The sequence below is a fragment of the Brassica rapa genome, chromosome A10 (genome assembly GCF_000309985.2).
Source record: "Brassica rapa cultivar Chiifu-401-42 chromosome A10, CAAS_Brap_v3.01, whole genome shotgun sequence".
NCBI lineage: Eukaryota > Viridiplantae > Streptophyta > Magnoliopsida > Brassicales > Brassicaceae > Brassica > Brassica rapa.
In genome coordinates, this window is record NC_024804.2 from 18,685,919 (window position 1) to 18,703,300 (window position 17,382).

The following is a 17,382-nucleotide window of genomic DNA, read 5'->3' on the forward strand; positions in this document are numbered from 1 at the left end:
TAGCTCACAGCTTTAGCTAAGCAAAATTCGAATTAGTCAAAATTAACTTAATTTAATCATCATATATGCTTCCTCTGATTACTTTTCACATTACAATATGCTTCAGTTTACTTAAAATGATGGTGGTGGTTAAGAAATCGTCAATCATAAACCGTTTCAAGCATTGGACTGGTGCCCATGAGACCTGGTGATATGTTGTTTGATTGAACTGAAGCAGCAAAAAAGAAACACCTAAGCATGTATTTTATATATCTATGATGAAGATTATGCAATCCAGGGTCTAGTAACATAACTGATGAAGCTATAAAAGAAAAACCATATCTAAGAAACTATTTATACAATGGCAAATAAAGTGAATTGCTGCTCTACATGTCGGCCACAGATGGTACGGATCCAATGTCTATGGAGAATTTAATGCACGTTAGCTCCTTCTTTTGCGAGTCCAGCATCTTCATTTGCAGCGAGTATGAACCCTATAAAGATAAAATAAAAGAGTAGACTTTGTCACACACATTCAAACTTGTCATCTAATATCTCTCTATGTATTGCTCAATACTACCAAACTAAGCCTAAGACATCCGCTATGATTGCAAGAGATGCTTCAAACAGAACAGCTTGAACCACAAAAGCGAATAGAACTTACAGGAGGAGTGTAACCAGGAAGAACTTGAGAATGTGCAACCAAGAAATCTCCGGTTTCTACAGGACAAGTTGTCTCAGAGCAAAGGTCATGAGTCTCGGAGTGAATGTGCCATCCAAAGTATGTAACTTCAATCACCAGCTTCCCACCCGTAATCCCACGCCCTTTATTAAAAAAAAAACACATATCATAAACGGACTCATTGAGAAACTAGTAAGAAGCTAAGCTACAACCTCAAAAGCATTCACATTGTCTCTCTCTAATCTCTATCATAACTAACACATTCATTATCATCATAAATAAAAAAAAGTAAAAGAGTTACAGACAGTAATGTAAAGTAAAAAAGAAGTAACCTGTGGTGGCAGAGATGGTAAAAGTAGCTGGCTCGCCTCGAGCTATAGGGTTGGGCGATATATTAACCTCTTTCACTTTCACTTCATACTCTGCGTTCTCCTCTGCAATTAACAAATACATCACACTATGAAGGCAGAGAGCTCCCCCCAGAACAAAAAAAAACGAACTTTGACACTACGAAACGATCAATTACGAGTGAAAAGCGAAAAAGAATCAAACTTTAACAACAAGAGCTAAAAGAAGAGACGGAGGGTCAAACGTACCACAGTATTGGACATCTGTGGCTCGTGCAATCGTTGAGAAGACGAGGAGAAGAGGAAGAATTGCGATTCTCGACATCGTTGATGGAATCTCGGAGGTGCTTGCTTGCTGATCAAAAGCTCAAAGGAGGTTAACCCAGAGCGGAGCAGAGTAACTTTGGATACTTGTTCTCTTTTATATTCTCATGGAAGGTAGGCGTCATCGTGACCGTTCTTTAAGCTAGGTCTTTCTTTCCTAAAAAGTCAAAACGGACGGCTAGATTTCGTTTAAAGAAGTTATTTGATATGAATGATTGCACCTGATTATCCGTCGTAACGAACCATCAGGATTAACCAACTTTGACTGTATACCTTCTTTTTTATTTTATTTTTAGCCTCTTCTTCCTTATTTTCTTAAAGATATTTATGTGAGGAGAATAAAATTTGAATACAATTATTTTTTCATGTTGGCAAGATCTAACATGGATTGTGTTATACAGATTCACTAAAACCTCGTCACTTTGTAGATATCAAGAATAATGTATAGTCTAGATAACAAGAATAATGTAATGTATATGTTCATGAAATTACTGATGAATTAAGAACCATGCATGAAATCACATACGTTAAGTTTCAATATAAATAAAACTATTTGTAATAATTAGAGACTAATTCATTTACAAACTGTATAAGTGCATTATTGTATTATTTTATTTGTTGCGTCATGTATCAATATAATTAATTTTCTTCCTCCTGTTGTATCAATACGTTAGGTATTTTTGATTTTTTTCTAACATTTTTTCAGAAATTATCACAATGAGTGATTTTGATTGTCCTAAGAAATTTATATGAATATATATATATATATATATATATATATATATTTAGATTCAAAACTTCTTTAAAAACAGTTATGGATTTAGTCTTAATCAGATCGTTAAAAATGGTTTAACAAAACATACTAGTTTTCATTGTAATGTTTTAGCATTTATTCAAGCTTGTGTTGATGTGTGTTAAATTCCTAGAGAGGCACATAACTAATTAGCTACGGCTTTCACAAGATTCTAAGTGCACCATTGCACCAACGAAAATTTCAAGATGTTAAGACTGAATGGCTGGAAAAGCATATTTAAATGAAAAATCTCAATCATTGTTAATTCAACCAGAAAATACTAAAATAGAGTATACAAATTACAAAATCGGATAATTCCGGAAACCAAATTAATATTTTATATTGTGATTTAAGTTCAGAATTCTTGGTATTGAAAAATGATGATTTTGAAAAATGAGCAGATGTTTGCAGGAAACTTAATAACACTTTTAGTAGTGGTGTAATCATTCTTTTTTATAAATTACAAAATATAATTTGTCATTCCAAATTAAGTTTTTAGTTCAGTTAATCAATTTGTATTTAAGATTACAAGTATTTATATTAATGTCACTTTTAGTTTTACCTACTCTCTAACTATATTTATATTTGATTAAAGGTATTTTGCTAAAAGAGAATCAGCGAAGACTTCCAATATATAATAATTAACAAGAATAATTTTTTTAAGTAAACTTGCCTATTATGATGACACATAAACATTAAACTTAATAATTAGAACAACCAATATATTTAATATACTACCAAAATAGTCTAGTCAGGGGCGGTCTTGAGGGGAGCGGGATGAAAGGACCGCCTACGAACCCCATTAAAAAAAAACAATTCAACAAAAAATCATAATGAATGGGCCTCTAATTTCTTAATTTATTATAATTGGGTTCCTGATTTTTTATCCCTTTACAAATATTGTTTTTCCACCTAGGCCCCCCGGAATATAATACCGCCCCTAGAATAAAAATAATGGTATATCATAGTCAAATTATTATTTACCATACTGCTATATGATATCTGTTGAAAATTAATGGTATTTAAGATTACAAGTATTTATATTAATGTCATTTTTACCTACTCTCTAACTATATTTATATTTGATTAAAGGTATTTTGATAAAAGAGAATTAGCGAAGACTTACAATATATAATAATTAACAAGAATATTTTTTTTAAAGTAAACTTGCCTATTATGAAAATTGTAAACCCAAGTAAATTATGATGACACATAAACATTAAACTTAATAATTAGAACAACCAATATATTTAATATACTACCAAAATAGTCTAGTCAGGGGCGGTCTTGAGGGGAGCGAGATGAAAGGACTCGCCTACGAGCCCCATTTAAAAAAAAAACAATTCAACAAAAAATTATAATAAATGGGCCTCCGATTTCTTAATTTATTATAATTGGATTCCTGATTTCTTATCCCTTTACAAATAATTTTTTTCTGCCTAGGCCCCCCGGAATATAATACCGCCCCTAGACTTAAAAATAATGGTATATCATAGTCAAATTATTATTTACCATACTACTATATGAAAATCTGTTGAAAATTAATGGTAATTGACTACATTCCCAAAGTAGTCCATTTTGAATCTTTGTCTCTTCCTCTCCTATCTCTATATAAGATTACAAGTGCATGTCTACATTTCAACATCACAAATAAAAGATATAACTAAAAGCGGCCATGACAAGACCAAAACTGAAGATTGCTTGGATCGAGGATCGAAAGAAAAGAAACATTGCTTGCCAGAAGAGGATGAAAGGATTGATGAAAATGGCTGAAGAACTAACCATCTTGTCTGATACGAAGGCTTGCTTGACCTTTTTCAACCGTGATGATGGTAAGCTGGTGGCGTGGCCATCTCAGGAGGAGGCTGAATCTCTCATCGATCGTTTTTACGCATTACCGGAAATCCAGAGGAACATGTACGCGGATGATCAAGAGTCATACATCAAGACCATTACCAAGAAGATCGAGAAGAAACTAGAGCATTCTCAGAAGGTGGTCGAGGAGTTGGAGATGGATCATCTCATGTTCCAAATCCAAAATGGTAGAATGCTTGCTGACCTTTCTCAAACCGAGGTTGAGAAGTTAATGTCATATGCAAGTAAGAAGATCACGGTTTTGACGAGAGAGTTAGGTGCGGAACATCCGTATACAAGTGTCGACGAGCCATTTCTTGGAGATGAGATCCCAAAGGCTACGGATGTTGCACCTGAAGGTGACGATGAGGAGTACATGAAGGCCAATGAAGGAGAGAGCAGCAAGTCTGGTGGTGCGGACAATGCCTAATGAATTAATGTTGTCTTAAAATAAAGTTGTTGTTGTGTCTTTGCATTCTCATTTCACATTTCTAGTTTTTGTTGTTTTGGTCAAGCTTTGGTATGTTTCGTGTTTTGTTTTAACTTTGTGTCTTTGTTTGCATATGTTAAGTTGTTAACCTAAATAATGCAATGTTTTCCCTTTGCGACTAAACGGGCCAGTTTAATCCAACCTAAGTTATTACCCAACCGAGTCTCCATTCCTAGATTGTATTGGACTTCACTACGTTATGTTAAAATTTGAATCTATACTATTAAAACATAATTTTTTGAGATAATTTCATGGTAATTACCATGCCACTGCATTTTTTTGAAAATTTTAATTTATATCTACAACTATAGCGTCCGCCAATCAGAAATAAGAGTGTTATACCGACCAATGACCGGCCCTATCAAAGCCCACTAAAGTTATAATCTATGAATCTATGATTCTCCCCTAAAACTCACTTAGTATTAAGAAAGAACAAGAGAGAGTAGTCTTACCTGTCTGTCGTTGGCAATCTTCCAAGAAATCCATCAAAGAGAACTTTAATTTATTTATTTGTAGAGATAAATATAACTGGGCTGAGCCAATATTTTTTCAAAAATATAGAAGAATATTTAAAAAAATATATATATAGAAGAACAAAAATAAATAAATGTAGAAGAATATTAAAGACTACTTTTAAAGCCATTTGAAACATTTTAATATTTTTAAGCATAGAAAACAAATACATTTACATAGAAATTACTATACAATAAAATTTATAATTATATATACTTATTTTTTTTTAACATTTAAAATTAACTTTTATGTGTATAAATCTACAACTGGTTATATAAATTTTAACATATATGAATATTTTTTTAAGAAAATAAACAATCAACACAATTGTAAATAGATTATATAATCTTATATAGAAACACATAATGTTATTATTAACAAATATTTATAAAAACGTAAAAGGTAATATATTTGCGTTTTGGAAGCACAGATCAAAATCTAGTTAGACATTCTTTACCAATCTTCTCATTTTCTTTTCAACATTGAAACTTTCGTTATAATAGTAACTAAATGACAACTGCATAAGTTACTGTGTAGCTACTATATAATATCATTTGTAAATAAAAATGAGATTCAACTCTCTTTTTTTAAGAAAAAAAAGATGGGAACAAAAACCGAACTTGAAGACAACATAGTACTGTTAGTTAATGGAGATGGGGGATGAAAATGATATGAAGTGGGATCATAATTGTAGCTTGTGGAGAGAGCACGTCAAGCCAACGCTACTACAGTTAGCAAGAGCAATAATTTTGTCTATTTTTATGTGTCACCTAATAAATAAATAAATAAAAGAAAACATTAAAAAAGATTCACCATGAAAATTGAAGGTGATTGGTTGCTGGAGCTTGCTATTATTAGTTTACATAACACTTGTAGTTTAGTTGTTCACCCATCAACACTCTCTCTTTCTGAATCTTTCTTTCTTTTTTAGAACCGACATAGCTCCCAACACATAGGAATCTTAAGCTTTCTCTCTCTCACAGTCTCACAGTCCTTGTGTGTAAGTTTTCTATGTTTATGTTTTCTTGTCCCAATATTGAATACTTATTGAAGATTTGGTCGGTTTCTATCTTTGGATCCTCGAGTTTCTGTTGGAGATCTTGTTATGGCTGATAGAAGCATTAGTTGTTCACTATTTTGATCTTGTTCAACAGATCTTTCACCTTATTTTCATTAAGACTTTGGACATTAAGCATTTAAGCTATGCAAACTGAGTATTGCAAGGAGAGAGAGGAGCTTTTCTCGCCTCCACAGGCTTCTTGTTTGTGGAATATAGCTTTTGGACCTCCGGCGTTGACTCAGGAGAGCCTCTCCTCTGACTCATTCGCCGGAGTTAAGGTCGTTACTCCAGAGACAGAGTCAGAGCAAGGTGTGGATAAAGCAAAGCTCTGCAACTCTTTTACATTACAGAATAATATTAAATGTTTTCCAAGGTGACTTTCCTAAATTAATTTTTAGGTGGGGGAAAGAGTTCAAGAGATCATGTGTCAAAGCCTCATGTTGCTTTCGCCATGCAATCTTCCTGCTTCGAGTTTGGGTTTGCTCAGCCAACGGTGCAGTTTTCTTGCAGTACTCAAACATGTTCTAAAACCTAACAACTCATTTATCTCGTTCCTGATAGTATTTCATTTTCGTGTAGATCTACAAAAAGCATCCTGACCATGTTGGCCAGTACTATGGAGTTATTTCAGGATATGGATCTCAGATATCACCAAACCGAGTCATGCTGCCTCTAAAGATGGAGACAGAAGAAGATGGTACGATCTATGTGAACTCAAAGCAGTACCATGGAATCATCAGGCGACGCCAATCTCGTGCTAAGGCTCTTCTCAAGAACAAAATTAACAATTTCCGTAAGGTAAAGGTAAACTATACTTTAAGAAACTAGGTTAATATTCTTTTGTGCAATATGGATTCAAATATGCTGCCTTATGTTGTGATGTTGCAGCAGCCATATATGCATCACTCGCGCCATCTCCATGCTATGCGTCGTCCTAGAGGATCCGGCGGGCGTTTCTTGAACACCAAGAAAGCAGATGCGGCTTTACAATCTAGGCCAAGCAATCCTCAGAGTTCTGAAGTCTTTCATCCCAAAAACCGGACCATGACCTCATCGATGGAAACATACGGACCAAATGTCTCAAGTTCAGATGTTACAAGTATGAATCACTTTCTAAGTCCGTCGATCTATTATAATGGTGGTAATATGGGCATACCTAGCAAGTGGATTGCAACAGCAATGGATATTGGCTGCTGCAACCTCAAAACCTGATAAGCAAATGGGGACAAGACAGGACCCGGTGGTCTCGTGTCTTGTCCCTTATGTTTCAGCCAAACGAAGAAGAGATAGTTCTTGTCCCAAAAAGGGACAATGAGATTTGGTTTGGCTGTAAACAGGCAACTCATCTTTGGCTCATCATCCTTTCATTAAAGTTTGTTTACTTCGTCTGTTTTTTTTATACGCATCTTCAAGACTGGTGAGTAAACCATGGTTTAGCTTCAATTTCAAGTAGAACTACTGAAGAAACAATGATTGGTTTGCTACTACTACCCTCTTGTTCCAACCATTGTGTGTGTTTGTGGGGTAAAAATACCCAGTTTGCCAGATTAATGATGTTGTATTGTGTGCATGTGTTTTTGAAAAAAAAAAACTATTTGTAAAAAAAAAAAAACTATCTGCTTAGAAGAATAAAGAACTCTTCCTTTAACCTTTCCATAGTTTAAGATCTTTATCAAGACCACCAGAAGCTACTTTCTCACCATCTGGACTCCAATCCACAGCCCAAACCTTTCCAACACAAAAAAAAAAAAAATATGAGAGAAAAGAGTGTAAATAAAAAAGCAAAACCAACAACTTGAGCTTTGAAGTAGTTTGATACCTCATCCTTATGACCAGGGAGATCATGTTTTAGCTTTTTTGTTCCAATATCCCACACCTGTCAAAGTCAAACATATTGAGGTTTATTTGGTAGTTCTATTCTCTACTGTGTTATCAAATGTAAAAACAGGATTTCACCTTGAGAGTTGAATCTTTGCTGCAACTCAAAAGCATCCTACTATCAGGTGACCAACTGATCTGATAGACACAGTTAGCGTGGCCTCGGAATGCTGTAATAAATTTTCCTGTGACACCATCCCATAGCTTCACAGATTTATCGAACGATGCACTTGCAATCCATTGCCCATTTGGTGAGAAATACACATGGTTTACAAGCTGTTTATTGAGTTGACACCAAACAAAATGTAAGAGTTCAAAAATAAAAACAGAAACAAAAAAAAAGAAAAAGAAAAAGAAAATAGTTTAGTAGCTAGTAGTAACCTGTTGATGACCAGTCAACCTGGCTGTAGTAACCATTTTTTGTTTAGGTTGTAAGCTAACGGATGGTTCCCAAAGGATTATCGTAAAATCATCAGAACCAGACACTAATCTTTCAGGAGAATCTACTTTCCCTTTTGCTTTGATGTATCTTTCGAGCGCAATCTAAACCAAACATTTAAGGAGAGGATCAGAATCAGGCTAGAAAAAGACGAGGCAAAGCCAGTAGAATCATCAGAAGCTTATTGTTACCTTTTTCATTTCTTCATCTGAACATGTTACTTGTCTTGTGTGGTCAAAAGCTCCTGTCCGAAGAACATATTCTGTACTCAATGAAAGGGAGTTCACCCAACCGGCATGGTCCTGAAGAAGCATATTAACTTGATCATGTATCTTAGAAGTAAAGACCAAGGAGACAAAAAAAATGTTACCCTCAATATATGTTTGAGGATTCCTTGACCCTGCTGAGTGATCTCCCACATCCTTATCGTACTATCTTGGGAACTGCCATACACACAATAACATGTTAACAAGATAACGAGACAACATATCTATAAAACACCAATAAGAAACATTTCAGGTTATTATAAAATGTATGTACCCTGTGTATATAGTTCCATCACCACCCCATTTGACACAGGTCACAGCTCGTGTGTGTCCACTGAGGACAATAAGAGTTCTCTTCAGTGTAAAGTCCCAGATCCTTGCATCCCCATCTTTGCCACAAGTCACAAATCTCCTGCTTGGATAACTAAGATGAGCTGGTTCCCACGCGATACCACAAATCCACTTCTTGTGACCCTACGAAAAAGTTGAAGATCTATCAGTAAACACACACAAAAAAAAACATAACCAACAAAACATTTATAAAGTAAAGAAGAGTTTAACTGAAAGTGCATTGCCCAGTAATTCTCCTTTGCTTGGATCCCAACAACAGACTTTTCCATCTCTATCACCGCTCACAAGACACTTTGCATCTGGTGACCATGCAACTGCGAGAACATGTTCCTTGTGCCCTGAACAAACGTTACAGGAACTATATTTATTACAAGAAATCTAAATATATATAGACATCATTAAAAAGAAAATCATAAGACGTTTCGAACCTTTGCATGTAAACATTGGAGTTTCAGTGTTGAGATCCCAAAGCCTTACAGTTTTATCACCTGAACCACTTGCTAGTTGCTTACCGTCCGGGCTAAACGAAACACAGAGAATCTCACCCTCATGAACTAATTTTCAGACAAAAGCCAATCATAATCACTCGAACCATCTCTTCTAAAACTCAAATACAAAAATCAAGCTTAACGTTAACATATATATATACCATCACTTATTGTCTGTGAGCAACGGTAAACCGGGCGAATCCTGAAAACAGCTTGTTGTCGATAAACAATCTTCAAAACATTCTCCACGGACACTAAACCACCCATGTTCATGTCAAAATGTTAATAAAAATATACTAAGATAATATTTTCTATCGAATCATAAGAGACCAAACTGCTTTGCTTTGCTTATTATTAGGGTTTTACCGCTATTTCTCTCCATGTAAGTTCCCACTGAGACAAGAAGCTCTTCATCTGATACATAGAAGCTGTAAGATAACTTCTCCTCCTGGATATTATCAATTTCCCATTAAGTCATTTCAATATTAGGTTCGGTAAGTATAATCAATATATATCAGATTCGAAAGGATAGAAGAATATACATTGTTGAGAAACGTATTGACCAAGTTGATGAGCTGCAAATGCCCTGCGTTGTGAGGGATATACATAGCAGAACCTAGTGGAGTTCCTTCTGCGTCTGTTAACAGACACATCACTGTGTTCATCGCCATCTCCGACGCTTCCGGCTCTATGTTAGACGACAAACTCCGATGGAAAATCGACAAAGGCTTTGCCATATAAATATAAACCCTAAAAGTAAAAGTTATTTATTTAAGTAAATCCTCCAAATTAACCCTCTATTTATAAATAAACCCCAACTTTTCCTTTTGAAGTCTTATAACCCCTAAATCCCAATTGCCAACCTAAATGTTTTCATGTAACGCCGTTAATGATTTAACCACGACGTGGTTAACACGCATTTAACATTAGAGATCTTAAACTGCAAAGGATTTAACCACAGTGTGGTATTTTTTTTTTGGTAAGTGGGCTTTAATTGTTGGTTAGCATACAACTGTCATTCTCGGAGATTTGGACTTTAAAGGTAGGTAGGTACATGTGCTAGTAGTTAACAAACAAACACACACTCAACAGTAGTTCAAACGCAACAACTCAGAAACTTCAGTTTTGTGTCTTTATCCCATCCTCTCAACTCTCTCTATAAATAAGATTTCAAGTGCATGCATGTCTATCTATATTTCAACATCACAAATACAAAAGAAAGAAACTCAAAGCGACGGCCATGGCAAAAGTTGGGGATCTAGAGACATGCATCAATAACAGAATTAAAGAGATCGAGGAGGAAGAAGAACGTAATTTGAAGATACTTAAGGAGTTGGAGACTCAGATCATGTCCCCAACGGAAAAAGGTCGTAGCCTTTGATCACCTTTCTCAAACCGATATTGATTAAAAAATTCTTTCTTTTTTTTGAGATTGAGATTGATAATTTAAGATTGATAATTTAGGTACGCAACATCCGTCTACAAGTATCAACAAGCCAATTCTTGGGGATGATGTCCCAAAGGCTTCAGATGTTGCACCCGAAGGGGGACCTTCTTTCCGCCCAAAGGGAAAGGGAAACATGAAACCATCTGATGACGATGATGAGAAGAAGACCAATGAAGGAGAGAGAAGCAAGTCTGGTGGTGTGGATGATGCCTAATGAAGCAGCCGTCGAATAATAAAATTAATGTTGTCTTGAAATAAAGTTGTTGTTGTGTCTTTTCATGCTCATTTCATATTCCTAGTGTTTGTTGTTTAATTTGGTCAAGCGTCGGTCATGTTTGTTGTTGTGTCTTAAACCTAAATAATGGAATGTTTATTTGCTAATATATGGAAAACTATGATGCATATATTATTTGCTAATTTCTTTTCACACACCTCTTTACTTGATATTACGTTGTGAGGGATATACATGGCATAACCTAATGGAGTTCCTTCTGCGCCTGTTAACAGACACATCACTGTCTTTTTCGCCATATCTGATCCTTCTTCCAGCTCCATGTTAGACGACAAACTCCGATTGAAAATAGACAAAAAGCTTGCGATATAGACCTTATGAAAGTGTTATTAAAAATTAGTTATACATTGGTGATGAAATATATTTTGAATATTCATTTCACAAAGAAATAAACTATTGAAAACATGTTGCTTCATTGTCTGAAAAAGTCAAATTTTGAAGAAAAAAAAGACTAATCATTAGAGACCTCTAAAATCCCAATTGTCAACCAAATGAAACTAACCTTAGGCCGTTAATGATTTAACCACAACGTTAACACGCATGCATGTAACCACAACGTTAATGGTTAACAACAAGCTTACAACAACCTTAATAAAGTGGCGAGACTTACATCAAAGACACAAAATCTAGAAATGATTGGAACTTGATTTGAAAAGATCCAAACGCATAAGGTTCTTCTTGTTAATAAACATGAACCATTTAGATTTTCAATATACTAATACAAACTAAGACAAATATCTTCTCCAATCACCACCCCAAATCATTACCAAACGCACAACTGTAACTAAGCAAGAAGTACATTAGGACCAATCTCTTAATCGTTGTCACGGATTGGTCGCGTGTCAATCAAGATCATCAAGATCACTTTTATGTCTTAGTGCTTCTTCTTCTTCTTCTTCTTGTTATTATTATATTTTGGTTTCTTGAGCAAAAAGTGTTATGTTGTGATCTTCATTTGCCTTAGAGACAGATAAGCTAGGAGGCGGTAACCGAAGATCATGGCAACGAGTGCAACCACTTCAGTCAGTCCATTGTCTATTCTCATCCCGTTGATAGATTGAGCAAAGTCTTTATACTGCACTTTAAGAAGAAGCTTGTAGGTGTGGTAATTGAAGGATAGGTAACGTATCCAGGAGATGAACACCGGTACTTTCTGAAGGACACAAAACAAAAGAGCTCAGAAACAGAGGAAATCAAGAAACAAAGGAAATCAAGAAACAGAGGATTTACCTTAACAAAGAATCCTCCGGCGAGCATAAATGTCATGACAGTAACTGAAGCCAAAGTCGTAGCCTTCTTTAAGTCCATTAAGATTGCTCCAATAGCAAGTCCAAGTCCCTAGCAAAGAGTAAACATAACTCAAACTCACCATTTTGATCTTACTTTCCCATTATAGAAATGTGTTTTTTGGTCAATCAGAACATACCTGAGATGCAATGATGCAGAGGAAGACCGTGAGCATGCTCAAGAAGAATGGATACGGGCTAAGCCGAAGACCAGTCATGAAATAGACAACGAGAAGGAAGAGAGAAGGCAGGATAAAGTCGAGAGGGAGATCACTCGTGGTCCTAGCCAAGAAATACGCACTTAATCTATACATATCAGCTGCTCTCTCTTTATTCAGCATTGCTCGCTCTTGCGGAAAAGCAAATATCGCTGTGAAAACAGGGAAGAACCCCCAGAAAACCGCTATGAAGAAGAGCAAACCAGCCTGTAAACAACAAAAAAGATCATGTGATATTCATGTTTCTTGAGGTACAAGGCAGAGAGGAGTGTGCATCAAGATACCTACCTGATCTTGTAGTCCTCTTGGAGTCCGAATATCTGACTGCCACCAGAGAAGACCTAGAATAACAGCTGTGGATAAAACTTGTGTGACACGCAACCAGCTGAAGTATTCGTGACGGCGCTCTTTGAGTCCTCTAGAGAAGAGTATGCAGTATTGCTCCCACCAGCTAGCTCCCCATTGTCTCTTTAGACGCAGAACTTTAGCTTTAGCTTCTTCGTCAAGTGGAACAGGATCAGATAGTTTCTTCTTCTCCTGTTCTGCAACCCTAGTCTCGTATGCCTCCACCAGATACTGCTTAGAATGTTCCAATATATATTAAAACTCAGTTTGTTCCTTTTTAATGAATTTTAAATTTATTCACATAAAAAAAACCTTGTTACAATAGATGTATTGTTTGCTAAAGAATTTAGAAAAAAGAGTTCTTTAAGTTTTTTGAATGAATTTTTTTACATCTTTCATTATTGTTTGCTAAAGAATTTAGAAAAAAAATAATCTTTAATATAATTTTTTGAATGAACTTTTTTACATATTTGATTAATTTTTTATGAAAGAGTAGTCTCTCTATTTTATTTTTTTAAACTCAATTTGGTTTTCAGACAATCTTAAGTTGTTGTTTGTGTGATTACCTCATGGACAGCAGCAGGAGATGGCTTGCCAGTTTGAGGTTCTCTACCTGAGTTTCCTACTTGAACTCTATCTTCCAACTCAGAAGGCACAGAGATGTCATTGATGTTACCATTAGCGAGATCAAGCAAGAACTCAGCAGGGTTCATGGTGATAAGAGGAGAGCATCCAATGGAAGAAAAGTAAACTAAAGCTTCTGATGATTTCCCAAAATAGAGAAGGTTTCCTCTTCCTAATAGAATCAGCTTATCGAATCTATGGAAGAGTCTACTTGAGGGCTGATGTATCGTTGTGATCACTGTCTTCCCCGCCTGTTCCAAAACACATCAAGATTCAGACAACCATCAAAGAGAGTAGTAGAGAGATACAAAGTGTCTGAAACAAGCAAACCTCAGCGATGTCGTGGAGCATCTGGATGGTTCTTAGAGCAGTGGTGGAGTCTAAACCGGAAGTTGGTTCATCAAGAAGTAATAGAGAAGGGTTAATGATGATCTCGTTTCCAATGGAAACTCTTTTCCTCTCTCCACCTGATACACCTCTCACGAATGCTCCACCAATCATAGTGTCTTGACACCTCTCCAGACCTAGCTCTTGGATAACTTCAATAGCACGTTGCTCCTTTTGCTCCCTTGTGAGAGTTTTAGGTAGACGCAAACGAGCAGCGTAGGTTAGCGTTTCTTTAACCGTAAGATGAGGAAACAGAACATCGTCTTGAGTCACAAACCCAATCCTGCCATCAAACCAGAAAAAAAAAAAATTGAGTCTCCATATATACAATAATACAAGAGAGTTTAGGGTTTAGGGCAAAAAGGTACTTACTTGCTTTTCAAGTATTTAGAGTAAGGCTTGTCGTTGTAAGTAACAGAGCCTCCACTGGCGGATTGAGAGATTCGGCCACCGAGTAAGCTAAGAAGAGTTGTTTTGCCACTCCCTGAAGGACCCATGAGAGCAAGAACTTCACCGGGACTCACACTCCCATTTATCCCACTCAATATCTCTTTATCCACAGGTGCTGAAGTCATGAGTTTCCTTATCGACACCTTGTATGTAACTTCCTTGAACTGCATTAATCAAAATCACAAAACCAAAGGTCTTGATGTTACCTCACTGATAACAAAACCTAAGTTCAAAAATCTTATAACATATTCTACACTTATTCCCCCCTTAGTATCTGTGTTTGTTCTTACATGACTTAAGACTATGTTAATTAGTCTTGTACATAAAAGTCATGTAAGATGAGATTATGTACAAGACTTTAACCTGGTGGACAAGTAGATACACAGAGTTAGAGAGACAAATGTGTGATACTCTTTTGATCTCCTCTCAGTGCCTGTGCAAACAGAGAAGATCAGTACCAAAAGAGATCATTCCCACCAACTACTTCAATGCAATTTCTATTTCAAACGTAGCACTAAAGAAACATAACAAACCCCAATGCTTTTTTTTATTTTCTCTTGTCTGAATTGTTATGATTGTCTTACCTTGAGAAAGATGGGTAATGTTGGTTCTGCTTGAAACCTAGGCTTCTTGTTTCCCGCCTCATTGTCTTCTGCTGAAACAGTTAGGTGATTCATCGTTAACAATTAAACTAAGTAAAAGAGGTCAGTGACTCAGTGAATGAGTCTTTTAGAGTTAGGTGAATATTAGCACCTAAAACAAAGTGTGGTAAGTGAGCTTTATAATGTACGATGTATTCAACTGTTTGTTGGCCATTGTTTGTTAGCAACCGTCATTCTCGGAGATTTAGAGTTTAGGTGCGCATGTGCTAGTAGTTCAAACACTACAACTCAGAAATTGGGGCCCACGGTTTTGACTAATTTAGTAGTGATATATAGAATTTTTCTCACATATTGTTTACCTACTAAAAAGCTGTTAAGTTGGAGAAATCAATCACTACGTGACGTATACCAATCACATATTAGTTTTGTTTTATTCTTCTGTTTACGCTGTTTCCCTAGTGTTTACTTAGATTTTAAAATTCTACCTATATTGCACTAAACGTACAAGATTGTAGCATGAGTGTAGCGTTTATTAAGTGGTGACAATAAGTAGTGGTAAAGCATTGACTTCCTAAAACAACACTTGGACTGACTAAATATAATAGAAGGGAACAAAAACGTACTGTAAACTTTTAATACCCATTATAAGTGCTTACGATTTACGCATGCATCTTTGACAAAAGTATTTTATATTTAAAGCAAACTATTTATGTTCAATTTAAGAAAATCAAAATTTTAATAATGTATAATTGTTTGTAAAAGAAACAAATAGTGAGATATTGGAAGCATTTTGTTGTTTTGATTGAAGATCTTACACTCGAGTTGTAGTAGCCACTCCATAATTTTCAGATAAGCAAATAATGGTTTCAAATCATGAGGACTAACAAACTAAATTATTTCATGTAGTTAATGTTAATGTGTGGTGTTTGTAAAGTACTCGGATTAGTCTGAAACTTATTATACAAGAAGGATATTTATGTATCTTTTAATGCTTTCTCATTACATACTATATAAGTATATTAATTGTACGCACCACCGAATATGCAATTTGAAAAGTGAAGAAAAAAAACCAAAAAAGGTGAAAAGAAAACAAGTGGTGGAAAGTATATGTTGCACGAGAAAGCGAACACGTGGAACAAAATAGAAGGCCGATTGCTTGCGTCTCTGTTAAATAATTTATCCAACTCTCATGCAAAAAAGCAAAGCAACGCACACCAATCATATACCCGTTGTTATCATTATTATTGTATCATTAATTTCATGTCTAAATGACGAAAATACCCTTTCAGTATGGGAACACTGTAGCAAAAATCACGAAACTGCCCTTAGACAAGAAAAGAGTGATTAGAAAAGGTTCACGCGACGACTTACGTATCATCTCGTCGTCGCTGAACGGTTTCGAGTCGGAGATTTCCTCCGGCGGCATAGCGAAACCGGTGAACGAAAACGAGAGCCCTAGCGACGCGCTGGACGCACGGCTTAGCGCCGCGCCGCTGCTCACCTCCTCTAGCTCAAGCTTAAGTTGAGCACTCCTAGACTTCCTAATGTGTGTCCCAGCTCCGCCACTCCTCCCTGGAGACGCCGACATCATCAGTCTCCGGCTTGATTTTCTAGACAAAGTCTCTCTTCCACCACCTATTGATGCCGGAGCCGTTGCAGGCACACCATTAGCGTCCATGGAACCGAAAGGTGATTTGATGGCAGCGGCTAGCGTCTCATATAGCTGTTCGGACCGTGTCCGAGCTAAACCTGAGGCCAACGGTGGCTTCTCTGTTGACATGTTGGCCTTTTCAAGAACTGCCGAGAATAAATCGTATATCATTATCCTTAGCCAAATTTTATAACCAATAATTACGTTCAAGATCATAGTTTATGTACATATACGTATAGAACAATCACAAATGAACATACTCAAACATATGTAAAGAGAAACAAAACAGGAACGACTATAAGAGGATGTATAGATTTAAAATTAGGATATAGAATCGATACCTTTCGGAAACTAAAAGATAAAAGTAGTGTTTCCACTGTTTGAAAGATGTTTGTTTTTACGGAAGAGGCGATGTAAAGGCTTGAAACTTGTGACACCCTTTTGAAGCTGCTTCATCAACCTTCTATATATAGTAGCATTTATGAGTGGGTCAGTCCCAATTACGATAATACCCTTAAGTTCAATAGCAACTTGACAGTTTTCATGTATATAATAGTATATTGAACACTTTTAAAAATATTTATGTTTTTTAATGTGTACACACATCTCTCAGAGA

General features: G+C 35.9%; 6 protein-coding genes across 13 annotated transcripts; 3 read left to right on the forward strand and 3 right to left on the reverse strand.

Annotated features, from left to right (window-relative positions):
• Positions 1-225: 225 nt before the first annotated feature.
• On the reverse strand, positions 226-1,458 carry LOC103846989 (putative phosphatidylglycerol/phosphatidylinositol transfer protein DDB_G0282179). The gene is made up of 4 exons (XM_009124006.3): positions 1,258-1,458; positions 994-1,095; positions 644-804; positions 226-473 (listed from the first exon to the last, which is right to left on the reverse strand). Exons 1-4 carry the CDS (start codon positions 1,331-1,333, stop codon positions 366-368), a joined length of 447 nt encoding a protein of 148 aa, XP_009122254.1. The 5' UTR covers positions 1,334-1,458; the 3' UTR covers positions 226-365.
• A 2,342-nt stretch (positions 1,459-3,800) lies between these two features.
• On the forward strand, positions 3,801-4,409 carry LOC103847567 (agamous-like MADS-box protein AGL80). The gene has a single exon (XM_009124661.1). The coding sequence runs from the start codon at positions 3,801-3,803 to the stop codon at positions 4,407-4,409; it is 609 nt and encodes a 202-aa protein (XP_009122909.1).
• Positions 4,410-5,529: 1,120 nt separating this feature from the next.
• LOC103846990 (nuclear transcription factor Y subunit A-10) lies at positions 5,530-7,529 on the forward strand. 5 transcript variants are annotated; one of them, XM_009124007.3, is made up of 5 exons: positions 5,530-5,982; positions 6,137-6,351; positions 6,441-6,535; positions 6,622-6,846; positions 6,931-7,529. In XM_009124007.3, the coding sequence occupies exons 2-5, from the start codon at positions 6,186-6,188 to the stop codon at positions 7,252-7,254; spliced, it is 810 nt and encodes a 269-aa protein (XP_009122255.1). In that variant the 5' UTR covers positions 5,530-5,982; positions 6,137-6,185; the 3' UTR covers positions 7,255-7,529. The 5 variants fall into 5 exon arrangements, with proteins under 5 accessions (XP_009122255.1, XP_009122257.1, XP_009122258.1 ...); XM_009124009.3 differs by having other exon boundaries at positions 6,934-7,529; XM_009124010.3 differs by having other exon boundaries at positions 6,622-6,840.
• On the reverse strand, positions 7,399-10,367 carry LOC103846991 (notchless protein homolog). Of its 2 annotated transcripts, XM_009124012.3 has the most exons (12): positions 10,007-10,367; positions 9,831-9,912; positions 9,626-9,718; positions 9,405-9,530; positions 9,187-9,314; positions 8,900-9,099; positions 8,730-8,802; positions 8,551-8,661; positions 8,302-8,463; positions 7,999-8,196; positions 7,862-7,918; positions 7,399-7,770 (listed from the first exon to the last, which is right to left on the reverse strand). In XM_009124012.3, the coding sequence occupies exons 1-12, from the start codon at positions 10,199-10,201 to the stop codon at positions 7,687-7,689; spliced, it is 1,509 nt and encodes a 502-aa protein (XP_009122260.3). In that variant the 5' UTR covers positions 10,202-10,367; the 3' UTR covers positions 7,399-7,686. The 2 variants fall into 2 exon arrangements, with proteins under 2 accessions (XP_009122260.3, XP_033137759.1); XM_033281868.1 differs by having other exon boundaries at positions 7,409-7,918.
• A 234-nt stretch (positions 10,368-10,601) lies between these two features.
• Positions 10,602-11,338, forward strand: LOC103846992. Its single transcript, XM_009124013.3, has 2 exons — positions 10,602-10,831; positions 10,929-11,338. The coding sequence occupies exons 1-2, from the start codon at positions 10,705-10,707 to the stop codon at positions 11,123-11,125; spliced, it is 324 nt and encodes a 107-aa protein (XP_009122261.1). The 5' UTR covers positions 10,602-10,704; the 3' UTR covers positions 11,126-11,338.
• A 396-nt stretch (positions 11,339-11,734) lies between these two features.
• On the reverse strand, positions 11,735-17,327 carry LOC103846993 (ABC transporter G family member 22). 3 transcript variants are annotated; one of them, XM_009124015.3, is made up of 10 exons: positions 17,108-17,327; positions 16,487-16,912; positions 15,098-15,165; positions 14,436-14,677; positions 14,007-14,346; positions 13,619-13,927; positions 12,996-13,283; positions 12,630-12,914; positions 12,434-12,541; positions 11,735-12,356 (listed from the first exon to the last, which is right to left on the reverse strand). In XM_009124015.3, the coding sequence occupies exons 2-10, from the start codon at positions 16,893-16,895 to the stop codon at positions 12,141-12,143; spliced, it is 2,265 nt and encodes a 754-aa protein (XP_009122263.2). In that variant the 5' UTR covers positions 16,896-16,912; positions 17,108-17,327; the 3' UTR covers positions 11,735-12,140. The 3 variants fall into 3 exon arrangements, with proteins under 3 accessions (XP_009122263.2, XP_009122262.2, XP_018511166.1); XM_009124014.2 differs by having other exon boundaries at positions 15,098-15,168; XM_018655650.2 differs by lacking the exons at positions 16,487-16,912; positions 17,108-17,327 and adding an exon at positions 14,877-14,946 and having other exon boundaries at positions 15,098-15,168.
• Positions 17,328-17,382: the final 55 nt, after the last annotated feature.